This window comes from Entelurus aequoreus, linkage group LG03, assembly GCF_033978785.1.
Source record: "Entelurus aequoreus isolate RoL-2023_Sb linkage group LG03, RoL_Eaeq_v1.1, whole genome shotgun sequence".
Classification (NCBI taxonomy): domain Eukaryota; kingdom Metazoa; phylum Chordata; class Actinopteri; order Syngnathiformes; family Syngnathidae; genus Entelurus; species Entelurus aequoreus.
In genome coordinates, this window is record NC_084733.1 from 84,941,225 (window position 1) to 84,960,618 (window position 19,394).

A 19,394-nucleotide genomic window follows, 5' to 3' on the forward strand; every position below is an offset into this window, starting at 1 on the left:
TCAAAAATACTATTAAACCATGAACATGTAAATACACGATTAATAATATTCAGCTTGGCGAAGCTAAAAAAACAGAAGCTAACTTAGATGCGGCGGCGGGCGTAGTCACGGTAGCGCGTCTGCTATCCTGCTCAAAACACAACACAACCTCCTGGTGTTGGTGTTGCTGTAGTCCGCCGCTCCACCGATCGCACCTACAACTTTCTTATTTGCAGTCTCCATTGTCCATTAAACAAATTGCAAAAGATTCACCAACACAGATGTCCAGAATACTGTGGAATTGTGTCGAAGAAAACAGAGGTATTTGTATTGGGTCCAAACACTTCCCTTGACCCCGTGACGTCACGCGCATACGTCATCATACCGCGACGTTTTCAAGCGGAAGTTTCCTGGGAAGTTTAAAATTGCACTTTATAAGTTAACCCGGCCGTATTGGCATGTGTTGCAATGTTAAGATTTCATCATTAATATATAAACTATCAGACTGCGTGGTCGGTAGTAGTGGCTTTCAGTAGGCCTTTAAAGGCCTACTGAAATGAATTTTTTTTATTTAAACGGGGATAGCAGATCCATTCTATGTGTCATACTTGATCATTTTGCGATATTGCCATATTTTTGCTGAAAGGATTTAGTATAGAACGACGACGATAAAGTTCGCAACTTTTGGTCGCTGATAAAAAAAAAGCCTTGCCTGTACCGGAAGTAGCGTGACGTCACAGGAGCTAGTATTCCTCACAATTCCCCATTGTTTACAATGGAGCGAGATATTCGGAGCGACAAAGCGACGATTACCCCATTAATTTGAGCGAGGATGAAAGATTCGTAGATGAGGAACGTTACAGTGAAGGACTGGAGAGGCAGTGATGGACGTATCTTTTTTCGCTCTGACCGTAACTTAGGTACAAGCTGGCTCATTGGATTCCACACTCTCTCCTTTTTCTATTGTGGATCACGGATTTGTATTTTAATCAATCAATCAATCAATGTTTATTTATATAGCCCTAAATCACAAGTGTCTCAAAGGGCTGTACAAGCCACAACGACATCCTCGGTACAGAGCCCACATACGGGCAAGGAAAACTCACCCCAGTGGGACGTCAATGTGAATGACTATGAGAAACCTTGGAGAGGACCGCATATGTGGGTAACAACCCCCCCCCTCTAGGGCAGACCGAAAGCAATGGATGTCGAGTGGGTCTGACATAATATTGTGAAAGTCCAACACATCAGCGAAAGTCCAGTCCATAGTGGGGCCAGTAGGAACCATCCCGAGCGGAGACGGGTCAGCAGCGTAGAGATGTCCCCATCCGATGCACAGGCTCTGCTCCCACCCCGGGTTGGGAGCAGAGTAGAAAAGAAAAGAAAAGAAACGGCAGATCAACTGGTCTAAAAAGGGAGTCTATTTAAAGGCTAGAGTATACAAGTTAGTTTTAAGATGGGACTTAAATGCTTCTACTGAGGTAGCATCTCTAACTTTTACCGGGAGGGCATTCCATAGTATTGGAGCCCGAATAGAAAACGCTCTATAGCCAGCAGACTTTTTTTGGGCTCTGGGAATCAGTAATAAGCCGGAGTTCGTTGAACGCAGAGTTCTTGCCGGGACATATGGTACAATACAATCGGCGAGATAGGCTGGAGCTAAACCGTGTAATATTTTATACGTAAGTAGTAAAACCTTAAAGTAGCATCTTAGGAAGCCAGTGCAAGTGAGCCAGTATAGGCGTAATATGATTTTAAACCACCTCGGATACTATATCCTCTTGAAAATGAGAGTCGAGCACGCGAAATGGACATTTAAAGTGACTTTTATCAACCACGACAATACATCGGTGACACACTTAGCTACTGAGCTAACCTTGATAGCATCGTTCTCAAATGAAGATAGAAACAAAAGAAATAAACCCCTGACTGGAAGGATAGACAGAAGATCAACAATACTATTAAACCATTTGTACATGTAACTACACGGTTAAAAATTCTCAGCCTGGTAAGGCTTAACAATGCTGTTGCTAACGACGCTAAGGCTAATTTAGCAACTTAGCAACCGGACCTCACAGAACTATGATAAAAACATTAGCGCTCCACCTACGCCCGCCAGCCCTCATCTTCCCATCAACAGCCGTGCTCACCTGCGTTCCAGCGATCGACGGCGCGACGAAGGACTTCATCCGTGGGTTTGGCGGCAAGCATCGGCTAGGCGTAGTAAGTAGTCCTTGTTGTGTTGCTGTAAGTATTGTACTTAGCCGCTAATACACCGATCGATCCCACCTACAACGTTCTTCTTTGCAGCCTCCATTGTTCATTAAACAAATTGCAAAAGATTCACCAACACAGATGTCCAGAATACTGTGGAATTTTGTCGAAGAAAACAAGAGGTTTCTGTATCAGGTCGTTGTGGTCCAACCACTTCCGTGGATTTTGTGACGTCACGCGCATAAATCATATCCAAAGGAGTTTTTCAACCGGAAGTGTGGCGGGAATTTTAAAATTGCACTTTATAAGTTAACCCGGCCGTATTGGCATGTGTTTCAATGTTAAGATTTCATCGTTGATATATAAACTATCAGACTGCGTGGTCGGTAGTAGTGGCTTTCAGTAGAAATGAAATGTTCTTATTTAAACGGGGATAGCAGGTCCATTCTATGTGTCATACTTGATCATTTCGCGATATTGCCATATTTTTGCTAAAAGGATTTAGTAGAGAACATCGACTAAAAGTTCGCAACTTTTGGTCGCCGATAAAAAAAAAAGCCTTGCCTGTACCGGAAGTAGCGTGACGTCACAGGTTGAGGAGCTCCTCACATCTGCACATTGTTTTCAATCATGGGACGCCAGCAGCGTGAGCGATTCGGACCGAGAAAGCGACGATTACCCCATTAATTTGAGCGAGGATGAAAGATTGGTGGATGAGGAAAGTGAGAGTGAAGTACTAGAGGGCAGTGGAAGCGATTCAGATAGGAAAGATGCTGTGAGAGGCGGGTGGGACCTGATATTCAGCTGGGAATGACTACAACAGTAAATAAACACAAGACATATATATACTCTATTAGCCACAACACAACCAGGCTTATATTTAATATGCCAAAAAATTAATCCGCATAACAAACACCTCCCCACTCCCGTCCATATAACCCACCAATACAACTCAAACAGCCGCACAACACACTCAATCCCACAGCCCAAAGTACCGTTCACCTCCGTAAAGTTCATACAGCACATATATTTCCCCAAAGTTACGTACGTGACATGCACATAGCGGCAAAAGTCGGAATGTGTCGGGAGGGTTTGTTGTGATCACAATATGCAGGTAAAAACTTATGTAATGCTTAAACCAAAAAATGAACATAAGGAAAAGGCAATGAAGCATAGGGATGGCTATGCAAAACACAAGTAAAACTGAACTGGCTACCAAGTAAACAGAATGCTGGACGACAGCAAAAACTTGCGGCGTCCACAAAGTACATCCGCACATGACATGACAATCAACAATGTCCACGCAAAAAAAAATAGCAACAACTTAAATAGCCTTGCTTGCTAACACAAAGCAGGTGCGGGGGAATAACGCTCAGAGTTTCATTTTTTAACTTTTTCTGCTGGTGGTGTGCCTCCGGAATTTTTAATGAAAAAAACGTGCCTTGCCTCAAAAAAGGTTGAAAAACACTGCTCTAAGCGACCGACACAAACGGAAGTGACGGCGACCCGTCGAGTTCCGACACACCACGACACGCAACGGGCAGCCAAGGAAAAGTCGTTTCAAGGGAAATGCATAAATAGGAGAAGGATGAAGGAGGCTAAGGAAATTAGGGAGCGAGGGACCAACACCATCCACAGGGATACATGCTTCCGCACACCTGGGACGCTGTCGTTCATTGGCGATGCCAGGGCGGAGGACAGACTACAGGTATGGTCGGGGGAACTTTATTTAGCTGGTAAATATACTGTTAAAATATTGGTTACTGTACTTTTATTGAAAATTGCTTGAATGCAGAAAAGGTTTCCTCCTGTTGACTCAACTTAAAATGTTGGATGCACTTTATTCAAACAAGATGTCAACGTATTGGCCATTAATTGTTGTTTACTTGCTTGTTTGTCTCCATAATTAATTTATGCATAATTCCCTTACAAGAAATAACAGGAATATAGGAACATTCACCTACAGTGTCCAGTATTTAGACTGAGAGGCCTGAGCAACATTGCATTAGAGCAGTGTTTTTCAACCTTATTTTTTATTTTTATTTAAAAGATCCCACTCCAGAAAATGTAAACAAATGGCACTCAGTAGTGTATATAGGCCAAATATGACAAAATATGACGCAATTGCACCACTAATTCTCAAAGTAGGCCGACAAAGCAATTAGCTACTTGCTGCCACCTACTGATATGGAGAAGTATTACATGGTCACTCTGCTGATCTCTAGACAGCACAGACATTCAACAACGGCACATTTATTGCGGATTATAATTATTGGTGTGCAAAAAATTTTTTTTAAGCCAATTAGGTGAAATTGCATATTGGTTGAAAAACACTGCATTATAGTGCCAGAAATGAGCCATTATCCAATCCACTTTATTTATATAGCACATTTAAACAACAGACCCTGCGATGAGGTGGCGACTTGTCCAGGGTGTACTCCGCCTTCCGCCCGAATGCAGCTGCGATAGGCTACAGCAGTGGTTCTCAACCTTTTTTCAGTGATGTACCCCCTGTGAATTTTTTTTAAATTCAAGTACCCCCTAATCAGAGCAAAGCATTTTTGGTTGAAAAAAAGAGATAAAGAAGTAAAATACAGCACTATGTCATCAGTTTCTGATTTATTAAATTGTATAACAGTGTAAAATATTGCTCATTTGTAGTGGTGTTTCTTGAACTATTTGGGAAAAAAAGATGTGCTGTACATCAATATTAAAAACAATATTCAAATACTATCCTTAGCTCCACCAATGAGTGAATAAAAACAACAAAAAATATATAAAAACAATATAAAAATAAATATGATTTAAAAACGATTTCAAAGGGTAAAACTCGGGATGTCCGATAATGGCTTTTTGCCGATATCCGATATTCCGATATTGTCCAACTCTTTAATTACCGATACCGATATCAACCGATATATGCAGTCGTGGAATGAACACATTATTATGCCTAATTTGGACAACCAGGTATGGTGAAGATAAGGTACTTTTTAAAAAAATTAGTAAAATAAGATAAATAAATTAAAAACCTTTTTCTTGAATAAAAAAGAAAGTACAACAATATAAAAACAGTTACATAGAAACTAGTAATGAATGAAAATTAGTAAAATTAACTGTTAAAGGTTAGTACTATTAGTGGACCAGCAGCACGCACAATCATGTGTGCTTACGGACTGTATCCCTTGCAGACTGTATTGATATATATTGATATATAATGTAGGAACCAGAATATTAATAACAGAAAGAAACAACCCTTTTGTGTGAATGAGTGTAAATGGGGGAGGGAGGTTTTTTGGGTTGGTGCACTAATTGTAAGTGTATCTTGTGTTTTTTATGTTGATTTAATAATAAAAAAAATAAAAAATAAAAAACCGATACCGATAATAAAAAAACCGATACCGATAATTTCCGATATTACATTTTAACGCATATATCGGCCGATAATATCGGCAGGCCGATATTATCGGACATCTCTAGGTAAAACCATTTAAAACAATAAATAGAAATCAACATTTTAAAAACACAGAGGACAACAGAGGACCACACAACTCACGTAGTGTTAAAAGCCAGAGAATAAAAGTGGGTCTTAAGACGAGACCTAAAACACTCCACTGTGGGAGCAGTTGGAACATGGAGGGGCAGAGTGTTCCAGAGCTTAGAGATATACTGAGGTGCCAGTCCATGTAAAGTTTTAAAAGCAAACAGCAAGGTTTTAAAATCAATTCTAATATGAACAGGGAGCCAGTGCAAAGTCTCAAGAATTGGGGTTATATGCTCGCGTTTCCTGGCCCCTGTTAAAAGACCACTTAATTGGTCTGAAAGTTATTATTGTTGTACATCATTTATTATTAGTTTCTAATGCTTTGGCTCAATGAAGTTTGGGAAACATGTATATAGAGCAGTGGTTCTTAACCTTGTTGGAAGTACCGAACCCCACCAGTTTCCTATGCGCATTCACCGAACCCTTCTTTAGTGAAAAAAATATATATATTTTTTTCAAATTCAAGACAAAATTGTATGTTTTTGGTAACACTTTAGTATGGGGAACATATTCTAAGTAACAAAGACTTAATTTAGAGTTATTTGGACACTAGGGGAACATATTCTAAGTAGGGATGTCCGATAATGGCTTTTTGCCGATATCCGATATGCCGATATTGTCCAACTCTTTAATTACCGATACCGATATCAACCGATACCGATATCAACCGATATATACAGTCGTGGAATTAACACATTATTATGCCTAATTTGGACAACCAGGTATGGAGAAGATAAGGTACTTTTTAAAAAAAATAATCAAATAAAATAAAATAAATAAATTAAAAACATTTTCTTGAATAAAAAAGAAAGTAAAACAATATAAAAACAGTTACATAGAAACTAGTAATTAATGAAAATTTGTAAAATTAACTGTTAAAGGTTAGTATTATTAGTGGACCAGCAGCACGCACAATCATGTGTGCTTACGGACTGTATCCCTTGCAGACTGTATTGATATATATTGATATATAATGTAGGGACCAGAATATTAATAACAGAAAGAAACAACCCTTTTGTGTGAATGAGTGTGAATGAGTGTAAATGGGGGAGGGAGGTTTTTTGGGTTGGTGCACTAATTGTAAGTGTATCTTGTGTTTTTTATGTGGATTTAATAAAAAATAAAAAAATAAAAAACCCGATACTGATAATAAAAAAAACGATACCGATAATTTCCGATATTACATTTTAACGCATTTATCGGCCGATAATATCGGCAGACCGATATTATCGGACTTCTCTAATTCTAAGTAATAAAGACTTAATTTAGAGTTATTTGGTTAGGGTTAGAGGGTTAGGGTTATAATAAGGCCATGCAGAATAAGGCATTAATAAGTACTTAATAATGACTAGTTAAGAGCCAATATGTTACTAATTTGCATGTTAATAAGCAACTAATTAATGGTGAATATGTTCCCCATACTAAAGTGTTACCATGTTTTTTTTACTGGTGCATAAAATGAACCGTGCATGAACATCACCTTGTTCAAACAGCAAAACCAACACAGTGCATGAACTCACAACAAACGACACACCTGCAAATCAGTCAGCTGTTGCCGTATCCGTAACACGCCGATAGGGAGAAGTTTGTATTTACACGATGAGTCGGGTGTGTTTTGACCTCCGCCGAACCCCTGAGGCCGACTCACCGAACCCCTAGGGTTCCATCGAACCCAGGTTAAGAACCACTGATATAGCGGCACTTTAGAGTCGTGCAAACATATTGCCTGCCTTTTATTCTATGACTGACATTATTCATGACTATATCATCGGTCATTTGCTGAGGTAAAAAAGTAAAGGTATAATGGAGCCTTGCGTTGACATAAAATAGGAATAACAGTTAAAAGCGAACTGCACTGTTTTTTGGAATTTTGCCTACAATCATTATGAAAGATATGACAACAGATTCATTTTTAGATGCATTCTAAATATTAACTAAACGTAAATAAAAGTCTGCTTGCAGCGGAGCCAATAGGAGCTCCACTATTCCGCCCATAAAGTCCGATTACCATTGAAAAAGCGCCAACAATACTCCATTTACATTTGGTGACTTACATATGAACAAATATTAGTGATATTGTTATTATAAGTGCTAACGCAGACAAACTATTTATAGCAGCGCCATGATCACTTTCTGTGTGCCTATGTTTACACCATCGAGTGGTCTGCTGCTTCCTCGCTTCCCTGCTCCCTGTAAGTTTATTCTAGATCATAAATCATGCCTCTCACCCGGACAAAAGGTGGCTGGTGATATAATCCAACAAGTTGGGACACTTTGACCGCCATATAGGACCTGGAACTGGCGAGAACAACATGAAAAGCGCTTGTTTTTATTTATTTAATATTTGGAGTGCATTAAAAAAAATCCATCCGTCGTCATGTCGTTCATAATGATTGTGAATGATAGGCAAAATAAATAATTAAATGGATGAAGTTTAGGCCTCCTGTTTTATAGCTTTGTGAAAATATTCCCCCCAGAACAATTTAGCTGTATAGACCGGGAGTATTACAGCAATTTTACACTTTACAAAGATAATTATGCTCAATTCTAATTCACATTCTACAAACCCCAAAAGCAGTGAAGTTGGCACGTTGTGTAAATGGTAAATAAAAACAGAATACAATGATTTGCAAATGCTTTTCAACTTATATTCAACTGAATGGACTGCAAAGACAAGATATTTAACATTCAAACTGGTAAAACTTTGTTATTTTTTGCAAATATTAGCTCCTTTGGATTTTGATGCCTGCAACATGTTTCAAAAAAGCTGGCACAAGTGGCAAAAAAGACTGAGAAAGTTGAGGAATGTTAAAAAAAACACTTATTTGGAACATCCCACAGGTGAAGAGGCTAATTGGGAACAGGTGGGTGCCATGATGCAGCTTCCATGAAATGCTCAGTCATTCACTAACAAGGATGGGGCGAGGGTCACCACTTTGTCAACAAATGCGTGAGCAAATTGTTTAAGAACAACATTCCTCAACCAGCTATTGCAAGGAATTTAGGTATTTCACCATCTACGGTCCGTAATATCATCAAAAGGTTCAGAGAATCTGGAGAAATCACTGCATGTAAGCGGCAAGGCTGAGAACCAACATTGAATGCCCGTGACCGGCACTGCATCAAAAAGCGGACATCAGTGTGTAAAGGATATCACCACATGGGCTCAGGAACACTTCAGAAAACCACTATTAGTAACTACAGTAGGTTACTACATCTGTAAGTGCAAGTTAAAACTCTACTATGCAAAGCCACAGGTGTCAAACAGGTGGCAAAAAAGACTGAGAAAGTTGAGGAATGCTCATCAAACACTTATTTGGAACATCCCACAGGTGAACAGGCTAATTGGGAACGGGTGGGTGCCATGATTGGGTATAAAAGCAGCTTCCATGAAAACAAGGATGAGGTGAGGGTCACCACTTTGTGAACAAATGTGTGAGCAAATTGTCCCAACAGTTTAAGAACAACATTTCTCAACCAGTTATTGCAAGGAATTTAGGTATTTCACCATCTACGGTTCGTAATATCATCAAAAGGTTCAGAGAATCTGGAGAAATCACTGCATGTAAGCGATGATATTACGGACCTTCGATGCCTCAAGCGGTACTGCATCAAAAAGCGACATCAGTGTGTAAAGGATATCACCACATGGGCTCAGGAACACTTCAGCAAACCACTGTCAGTAACTACAGTTTGTCGCTACATCTGTAAGTGCAAGTTAAAACTTTACAAAGCAAAGCCAAAGCCATTTATCAACAACACCCAGAAACGCCGCCGGCTTCGCTGGGCCCGAGCTCATCTAAGATGTAAGTGTAAAAGTGTTCTGTGGTCTGACGAGTCCACATTTGAAATAGTTTTTGGAAACTGTGGACGTCGTGTCCTCCGGACCAAAGAGGAAAAGAACCTTCCGGATTGTTCTAGGCGCAAAGTTCAAAAGCCAGCATCTGTGATAGTATGGGGGTGTATTAGTGCCCAAGGCATGGGTAACTTACACATCTGTGAAGGCACCATTAATGCTGAAAGGTACATACAGGTTTTGGAGCAACATATGTTGCCATCCAAGCAACGTTATCATGGACGCCCCTGCTTATTTCAGCAAGACAACGCCAAGCCACGTGTTACAACAGCGTGGCTTCATAGTAAAAGAGTGCGGGTACTAGACTGGCCTGCCTGTAGTCCAGACCTGTCTCCCATTGAAAATATGAAGCCTAAAATACCACAACGGAGACCCCCGGACTGTTGAACAACTTAAGATGTACATCAAGCAAGAATGGGAAAGAATTCCACCAGAAAAGCTTCAAAAATGTGTCTCCTCAGTTCCCAAATGTTTACGGAGTGTTTTAAAAGGAAAGGCCATGTAACACAGTGGTAAAAATGCCCCTGTGGCAACTTTTTTGCAACGTGTTGCTGCCATTAAATTCTAAACTAATGATTATTTGCAAAAAAAAATGAAGTTTCGCAGTGTGAACATTAAATATCTTGTCTTTGCAGTCTTTTCAATTAAATATAAGTTGAAAAGGATTTGCAAATTATTGTATTCTGTTTTTATTTACCATTTACACAACATGACAACTTCACTGGTTTTTCACCATTAATGCTGAAAGGTGCATACAGGTTTTGGAGCAACATATGTTGCCATCCAAGCAACGTTATTATGGACGCCCCTGCTTATTTCAGCAAGACGATGCCAAGCCACGTGTTACAACAGTGTTGCCTCGTAGTAAAAGAGTGCGGGTACTAGACTGGCCTGCCTGTAGTCCAGAGCTGTCTCCCATTGAAAATGTGTGGCGCATTATGAAGCCTAAAATACCACAAGGGAGACCCCCGGACTGTTGAACAACTTAAGCTGTACATCAAGCAAGAATGGGAAAGAATTCCACCTGAAAAGCTTCAAAAATGTGTCTCCTCAGTTCCCAAACCTTTACTGGGTGTTGTTAAAAGGAAAGGCCATGTAACACAGTGGTAAAAATGCCCCTGTGCCAACTTGTTTGCAATGTGTTGCTGCCATTAAATTCTAAAATAAAATGAAGTTTCTCAGTGTGAACATTAAATATCTTGTCTTTGCAGTCTATTCAATTGAATATAAGTTGAAAAGGAATTGCAAATCATTGTATTCTGTTTTTATTTACCATTTACACAACGTGACAACTTCACTGGTTTTACAATTGTGGTTGTAGTTTTGTATTTAACAACAACCCTTCTGCCTTCTCTCCTTTCTACTTTCACGCTTCATTAAATGCCAACACAAACAAGTTCTTACCTCGGCTTACTCCGTGTGATTCTGCAGGACTGCGGCATTTCGGTAAAACGGAAGCTTCCGTGGAGGAGGTGCAGGTCTACCTGGAGGAGGCCTACTGTGGCTGCCTGTCGGTGGAGACCAGCCAGCTGAGCAGCATGGAGGAGAAGGAATGGCTGGCGGACCACTTTGAGGAGCTGAAGAAGACTACTTTCTCCACAGAGGAGAGGAGGAATCTGGCGAAGATCATGCTGGAGTCCCAGGTAGAAGTGACATGTTTGTATAACGCTCCTTCAACTTTTATGCTCCTCTGCCGCGACTTCACATCTTTAGGAATTTGACCACTTTCTGGGCACCAAATTTTCTACGGTGAAACGTTACGGAGGTGAAGGCGCGGAGAGCATGATGGGCTTCTTCTACGAGCTCTTCCACAGTTCGGCTCACAGCGGGGTCACCGACGTCGTCATCGGCATGCCGCACAGAGGCCGACTCAACCTCCTAACGGGCCTGCTCAAGTTCCCCCCAGAGGTAAGACTGGATATGTATGTCAGAATCAGAATCGTTTTTTTTATTGCCATTGTTTGAGAACGGGTTCACAAACTAGGAATTCTTCTTGGTGCAATTCCTAGTAACAACAGGTAACGGTAAAAAAAAATGTAAAAACAGTTCGTCCAAAAAAATCACAAACAAATAAAATGTGTCAAAGTTTTAAAGGGTATTTATGTTCCAACTAGCGCTGTCCTGATTTGGTATTGATATCGGTCCGATATCGGCAAAAATCGGATTGTATTGGTTTGCGCCTAAAATCTCAGATACAAGCAGCCCTGCAAGGTGTTTATTTGCACAAAGCTGGACAGCCAGTTAACGTCTAAATGCCCTCAAATTAGCACGCAGGTTTGATCTTTTCGTGTATTTTAGTTATTTACAAAAGGTAAACATGGTCGGCTACTAGGAGCTAGCAGCTACACAACAGCTAAGCACACTATCTGAGAAGCTGTGTGTCATTAATTGATCAGTACCAGTGTTTCCCATAAACTGCCAAGATACCTGTGGCGGTGGGGGCGTGGCTATGGGCGTGGTCACCATGACATCATCGAGTAATTTGAATAATTTACTACAATGATTTGATTTTCTCTAAAAAGGCTCAAAAAATGTATACTTACTAATTAATAATAACAGTTTTGTTTTAAACGTCCATCCATCCATCCATCCATCCATCCATCCATCCATCCATTTTACAATATAATTACAACCCTTTATGTACATATTTATATACAGATTTGAACAATAAGTTATTCACTGAAATATATTTATTAATTGTGGTTCTTACAAAAAATATATCTTATAAAATATACAAGCTAAAATGTCTCATAAAGCTCTGCCCCTTTAATTAGTGCATACTAAATAATTTAACTTTAGCCTACTACTACAACCATATTATTTACCAGCAACATAAAGTGAAACAGAGGCAGAGGTGTCCTGCCACAGTCAGTAACAAATAAACAGAAAACAGTAGTGGTGGTAGATAGACACAGAGCTTCATCAAACATCTGATCCACTGAACAAAGAGCTCCAAAAATCTTGAACTTTAGACTGCCATCAGTTTTACTCCCTACACTTAACCATGTGTTTCCTACTGCCTGCAGACTTTGCACCCTTTGTTATATACACATGTTGTGTTTCTAATATAAATACATTTAATAAAGTCAAATACAAATAAGGCAACAAGAGAAGTATCCTACACTTCTCTTTTGTAAAGTAAATCTGAACAGCCGATATGGGCATCTACATCAACTATATGATTTGCCTGAGAAGCTGGAGAGGACAAAAAAAAAAAAAAAAATTATTTTTATTTTTTATTTATTTATTTATTTATTTATTTTTTTATTTGTGGCGGACGTAATTCTTTCGTGGCGGGCCGCCACAAATGAATGTGTGGGAAACACTGAGTACTGTAGTCTAAAACACAACATGTATCATAATAAATAAGTATCAAATAATTATCGTCGCATATGACTTACAGATACTAAGTCTCCAAAGCAGAAGCGTAATAGAAGTATCCAGTACGGTTGTCCCGATACCAATATTTAGGTACTGGTACCGGTACAAAAATGTACAGTACAGGCCAAAAGTTTGGACACACCTTCTCCTCATTCAATGCGTTTTCTTTATTTTCATGACTTTTTGCATTGTAGATTGTCACTGAAGGCATCAAAACTATGAATGAACACATGTGGAGTTACAGTTGTGCTCATAAGTTTACATACTCTGGGAGAATTTATGATTTCTTGGCCATTCTTCAGAGAATATGAATGATAACACAAACACCTTTCTTCCACTCATGCTTAATGGTTGTTTGAAGCTATTTATTGGCAAACAACTGTGTTTACTCTTTTTAAAGGCCTACTGAAATGACATTTTTTTTATTTAAACGGGGATAGTAGATCCATTCTATGTGTCATACTTGATCATTTCGCGATATTGCCATATTTTTGCTGAAAGGATTTAGTAGAGAACATCGACGATAAAGTTGCAACTTTTGGTCGCTGATAAAAAAAGCCTCGCCTGTACCGGAAGTAGCGTGACGTCACCAGAGGAAGGACTCCTCGAAATTTCCCATTGTTTTCAATGCAGCTAGAGCGATTCGGACCGAGAAAGCGACGATTACCCCATTAATTTGAGCGAGGATGAAAGATTTGTGGATGAGGAACGTTAGAGTGAAGGACTAGAATGCAGTACAAGACATATCTTTTTTCGCTCTGACCGTAACTTAGGTACAAGGGCTCATTGGATTCCACACTCTCTCCTTTTTCTATTGTGGATCACGGATTTGTATTTTAAACCACCTCGGATACTATATCCTCTTGAAAATGAGAGTCGAGAACGCGAAATGGACATTCACAGTGACTTTTATCTCCACGACAATACATCGGCGAAGCTCTTTAGCTAGTGAGCTAACGTGATAGCATCGGGCTCAAATGCAGATAGAAACAAAATAAATAAACCCCTGACTGGAAGGATAGACAGAAGATCAACAATACTATTAAACCATGGACATGTAACTACACGGTTAATAATTCCCAGCCTGGCAAAGCTTAACAATGCTGTTGCTAACGACGCCATTGAAGCTAACTTAGCTACGGGACCTCACAGAGCTATGCTAAAAACATTAGCGCTCCACCTACGCCAGCCCTCATCTGCTCATCAACACCCATGCTCACCTGCGTTCCAGCGATCGACGGAAGGATGACGGACTTCACCCGATCATCCGTGCGGTTGGTGGCTAGCGTCGCCTAGCGCGTCTGTTATCCAAGTAAGTCCTCCTGGTTGTGTTGCTACAGCCAGCCGCTAATACACCGATCCCACCTATTACTTTCTTCTTTGCAGTCTCCATTGTTCATTAAACACATTGCAAAAGATTCACCAACACAGATGTCCAGACTACTGTGGAATTTTGAAATGAAAACAGAGCTTTTTTGTATTGTATTCAATGGGGTACCAATACTTCCGTATCAACCGTTGACGTCACGCGCATACGTCATCATATCTAGACGTTTTCAACCGGAAGTGTGGCGGGAAATTTAAAATTGCACTTTATAAGTTAACCCGGCCGTATTGGCATGTGTTGCAATGTTAAGATTTCATCATTGATATATAAACTATCAGACTGCGTGGTCGGTAGTAGTGGGTTTCAGTAGGCCTTTAAATCAAAATGACAAAAGAAAGTACCCAAATGACCCTGATCAAAAGTTTACATACCCCAGTGACTTTGATCTGATAACATGCACAAAAGTTGACACAAACAGGTTTGAATGAGTAATCAAGGTTCCAATCCTCACCTGTGACCTGTTTGTTTGTAATTAGTGTGTGTGTATAAAATGTCAGTGAGTTTCTGGGCTTCTGACAGACCATTGCATCTTTCATCCAGTGCTGCACAGATGTTTCTGGATTCTGAGTCATGGGGAAGGCAAAATAATTGTCAAAGGATCTGCGAGAAAAGGTAATTGAACTGCATAAAACAGGAAAGGGGTATAAAACAATATCCAAGGAATTGAGAAGGCCAATCAGCAGTGTTCAAACACTGATTAAGAAGTGGAAAATGAGGGATTCAGGTAGACCAGCAAAGATTTCAGCCACAACAGCCAGGAAAATTGTTCGAGATGCAAAGAAAAATCCACAAATAACTTCAGCTGAAATACAGGACTCTGAAAAATGGTGGTGTGGCTGTTTCAAGATGCACAATAAGGAGGCACTTGAAGAAAAATGGGCTGCATGGTCGAGTCGCCAAAAAGTTAAATTTTGGTCTCATCACTCCAAATTACTTTGTTCCAGAAGTTTTGAGGCTCGTCTCTGTGCTGTTTGGCGTAATGTAAGTGGGATACTTTGTGACATTTGCGCAGAAATGGCTTTCTTCTGGCGACTCGACCATGCAGCCCATTTTTCTTCAAGTGCCTCCTTATTGTGCATCTTGAAACAGCAACACCACAATTTTTCAGAGTCCTGTATTTCAGCTGAAGTTATTTGTGGATTTTTCTTTGCATCTCCAACATTTTGATTTAAAAAGAGTAAACACAGTTGTTTGCCAATAAATAGCTTCCCACAACCATTAAGCGTGAGTGGAAGAAAGGTGTTTGTGTTATCATTCATATTCTCTGAAGAATGGCCAAGAAATCATAAATTCTCCCAGGGTATGTAAACTTATGAGCACGACTGTATGTACTTAACAAAAAAAGTGAAATAACTGCAAACATGTTTTATATTCTAGTTTCTTCAAAATAGCCACCCTTTGCTCTGATTACTGCTTTGCACACTTTTGGCATTCTCTCAAAGAGCTGCAAGCACGCCTGTGAAGTGAAAACCATTTCAGGTGACTCCCTCTTGAAGCTCATCGAGAGAATGCCAAGAGTGTGCGGAAAAAAGTAATCAGGGCAAAGGGTGGCTATTTTGAAGAAACTAGAATATAAAACATGTTTTCAGTTATTTCACCTCTTTTTGTAACTCCATATGTGTTCATTCATAATCTTTATGTGACAATCTACAATGTAAATAGTCATGAAAATAAAGAAAACCCATTGAATGAGGAGGAGGTGTGTCCAAACCTTTGGTCTGTACTGTACATATATATATAATACATTAACAATATATATTGTTTACTTAAGCTTACTTTAAAAACTGGCAGCTCAGTCAGAATTTTACAGTAAAAGCAGTAGGTTTTTTACAGCATATAAAAAAATTGAATGAATGGAATGGAAAAACAGTTTTACTGTTTTTAGCGGTAAAATTCAAGTAACAGAGCTGCCAGTTGTTGTTTTTTTACCGTAAAATCTTGTTGTTTTAATATTTTTTCTGTTTAATGTTTTAGTGTCTTACTGTATGTGGAAAAAACAATACGGTAAACAACTCAGTCTGCGGAATTTAAGCGTAAAATCTGTTGTCAATTTTACAGTCTACAATTTGATTGATAATTTGTTTTGTCATCATAAGTCAAGCATATATTTAAGTACAGTATTTATCTTTATTTGAACAACAAATATTTTTGGAATGCATAATATAATATTTTGATTTTAAAAATAATGAATTATAAAAGATATGCAATTGCATGCAGTGCATGATTTTTAATGTCAAAAGGGAAAGAACAAATATATTTAGTAAGGAAAGATTAAGCATTTTATTAATGCATATTATTTCCAGGCTTTATACACACACACATTCATTACAAACAAACAGGTCACAGGTGAGGATTGGAACCTTGATTAGCCATTCAAACCTGTTTGTGTCAACTTTTGTGCATGTTATCAGATCAAAGTCACTGGGGTATGTAAACGTTTGATCAGGGTCATTTGGGTACTTTCTTTTGTCCTTTTGATTTAAAAAGAGTAAACACAGTTGTTTGCAAATAAATAGCTTCCCACAACTATTAAGCATGAGTGGAAGAAAGGTTTTTGTGTTATCATTCATATTCTCTGAAGAATGGGCAAGAAATCATAAATTCTCCCAGGGTGTGTAAACTTATGAGTACGACTGTATATTAATGTGATTTAGAGACTGAAAATAAATACCTACATAGCCTATCTTACGCAGTATATAATCATCTCCAAACATCCTCCAGCTGATGTTCCGTAAAATGCGCGGCCTGAGCGAGTTCCCCGACACGTCGCCGGCCATCGGCGATGTCCTCTCCCACCTCACGGCCTCCGTGGAGCTGGACTTTGGCGCCGGACACCCTCTTCACGTGACCATGCTGCCCAACCCGTCGCACCTGGAGGCCATCAACCCGGTGGCGCAGGGCAAGGCGCGGGCCAGGCAGCAGCTCAGGAAAGAGGGCGACTACTCTCCCGACGAGGACGCCCAGCCTGGGGACCAAGTGGTCTGTCTGCAGGTTGGGGAAACCGGACTGATGGACGTGGCGACTTGGGGGTGAGAAAGTCATTTTGTAAAACCTTTCCGCAGGTCCATGGCGACGGCTCTTTCCCCGGGCAGGGGATCGTTCCAGAGACTCTGACCCTGTCCAACCTTCCTCACTATCGAGTGGGAGGGAGCATCCACCTCATTGTGAACAACCAAGTGGGGTACACCACTCCGTCAGAGAGAGGGAGATCCTCTCTGTACTGCAGCGATGTTGGTCAGTCCACTTGTGTTTTTGACTTTAAACAGGTCTTCATGTCTTTATGTATCGGGGCAGTGGTCCTCACACAGTTTCCACCAAGTACCACCTCAGAAAACACTTGGCTCTCCAAGTACCACCGTAATGACCAACGTTAAAATACAGTAGCGTAGTAGGCCAAAATGGTCATTAAAACAAAGCAGGGGTTTTATTTAACAAGTATATATAATACTTTGGCCACACAGTTTGAACAGTAACACTGTGTTTGAATATTCATTGAGGCGATTCTTTGGCGTACCACTAGATGGAGCCTGCGAATCACTACTGGTGCTGTATTGGGGTGTAATGGTGCGGCATAATCACAGTCCAGTACGCACATCACTCTTGAAGGTCATCTTTTGGGTGCAGTAAGACATAGACTGCAAAGACAAGATACTTAACGTTCGAACTGAGAAACTTTATTTTTGCAAATATTAGCTCATTTGGAATTTTGATGCCTGCAACATGTTTCAAAAAAGCTGGCACAAGTGGCAAAAAAGACTGAGAAAGTAGAGGAATGCTCATCAAACACTTTTTTGGAACATCCCACAAGTGAACAGGCTAATTGGGAACAGGTGGGTGCCATGATTGGGTATAAAAGCAGCTTCCATGAAATGCTCAGTCATTCACAAACGAGGACGGGGCGAGGGTCACCACTTTGTCAACAAATGCGTGAGCAAATTGTCGAACAGTTTAAGAACATTTCTCAACGAGCTATTGCAAGGAATTTAGGGATTTTACCATCTACGGTCCGTAATATCATCAAAAGGTTCAGAGAATCTGGAGAAATCACTGCACGTAAGCGATGATATTACGGACCTTCCATCCCTCAGGCGGAACTGCATCAAAAATCGACATCAGTGTGTAAAGAATATCACCACATGGACTCAGGAACACTTCAGAAACCAACTGTCAGTAACTACAGTTTGTCGCTACATCTGTAAGTGCAAGTTAAAACTACTATGCAAAGCAAAGCCATTTATCAACAACACCCAGAAACGCCGCCGGCTTCGCTGGGCCGAGCTCATCTAAGATGGACTGTTGTAAAGTAGAAAAGTGTTTTGTGGTCTGACAAGTCCACATTTCAAATTGTTTTTGGAAACTGTGGACGTTGTGTCTTACGGACCAAAGAGGAAAAGAACCATCTGGATTGTTATAGGCGCGAAGTTGAAAAGCCAGCATGTGTGATGGTATGGGGGTGTATTAGTGCCCAAGACATGGGTAACTTACACATCTGTGAATGCGCCATTAATGCTGAAAGGTACATACAGGTTTTGGAGCAACATATGTTGCCATCCAAGCAACGTTACCATGGACGCCCCTGCTTATTTCAGCAAGACAATGCCAAGCCACGTGTTACATCAACGTGGCTTCATAGTAAAAGAGTGCGGGTACTAGACTGGCCTGCCTGTAGTCTAGACCTGAAAATGTGTGGCGCATTATGAAGCCTAAAATAGCACAACGGAGACCCCCGGACTGTTGAACAACTTAAGCTGTACATCAAGCAAGAACGGGAAAGAATTCCACCTGAGAAGCTTCAAAAAATGTGTCTCCTCAGTTCCCAAACGTTTACTGAGTGTTGTTAAAAGGAAAGGCCATGTAACACAGTGGTAAAAAGGCCCTGTGACAACTTTTTTGTGTTTCTGCCATTAAATTCTAAGTTAATGATTTGCAAAACAAATATCAAGTTCTCAGTTCGAACGTTAAATATCTTGTCTTTGCAGTCTATTCAATTGAATATAAGTTGAAAAGGATTTGCAAATCATTGTATTCTGTTTTTA

At 40.0% G+C, this 19,394-nt stretch overlaps 1 protein-coding gene across 1 annotated transcript in view; it reads left to right on the forward strand.

Moving 5' to 3' along the window:
- The window catches only part of dhtkd1 (dehydrogenase E1 and transketolase domain containing 1), a 42,787-nt gene that overhangs the window by 3,101 nt on the left and 20,292 nt on the right, over window positions 1-19,394 (forward strand). The window contains 4 exon segments of the mRNA XM_062043054.1: window positions 11,022-11,233; window positions 11,304-11,498; window positions 17,080-17,349; window positions 17,421-17,592. Of these exon segments, the coding sequence (XP_061899038.1) occupies window positions 11,022-11,233; window positions 11,304-11,498; window positions 17,080-17,349; window positions 17,421-17,592 (849 nt within the window).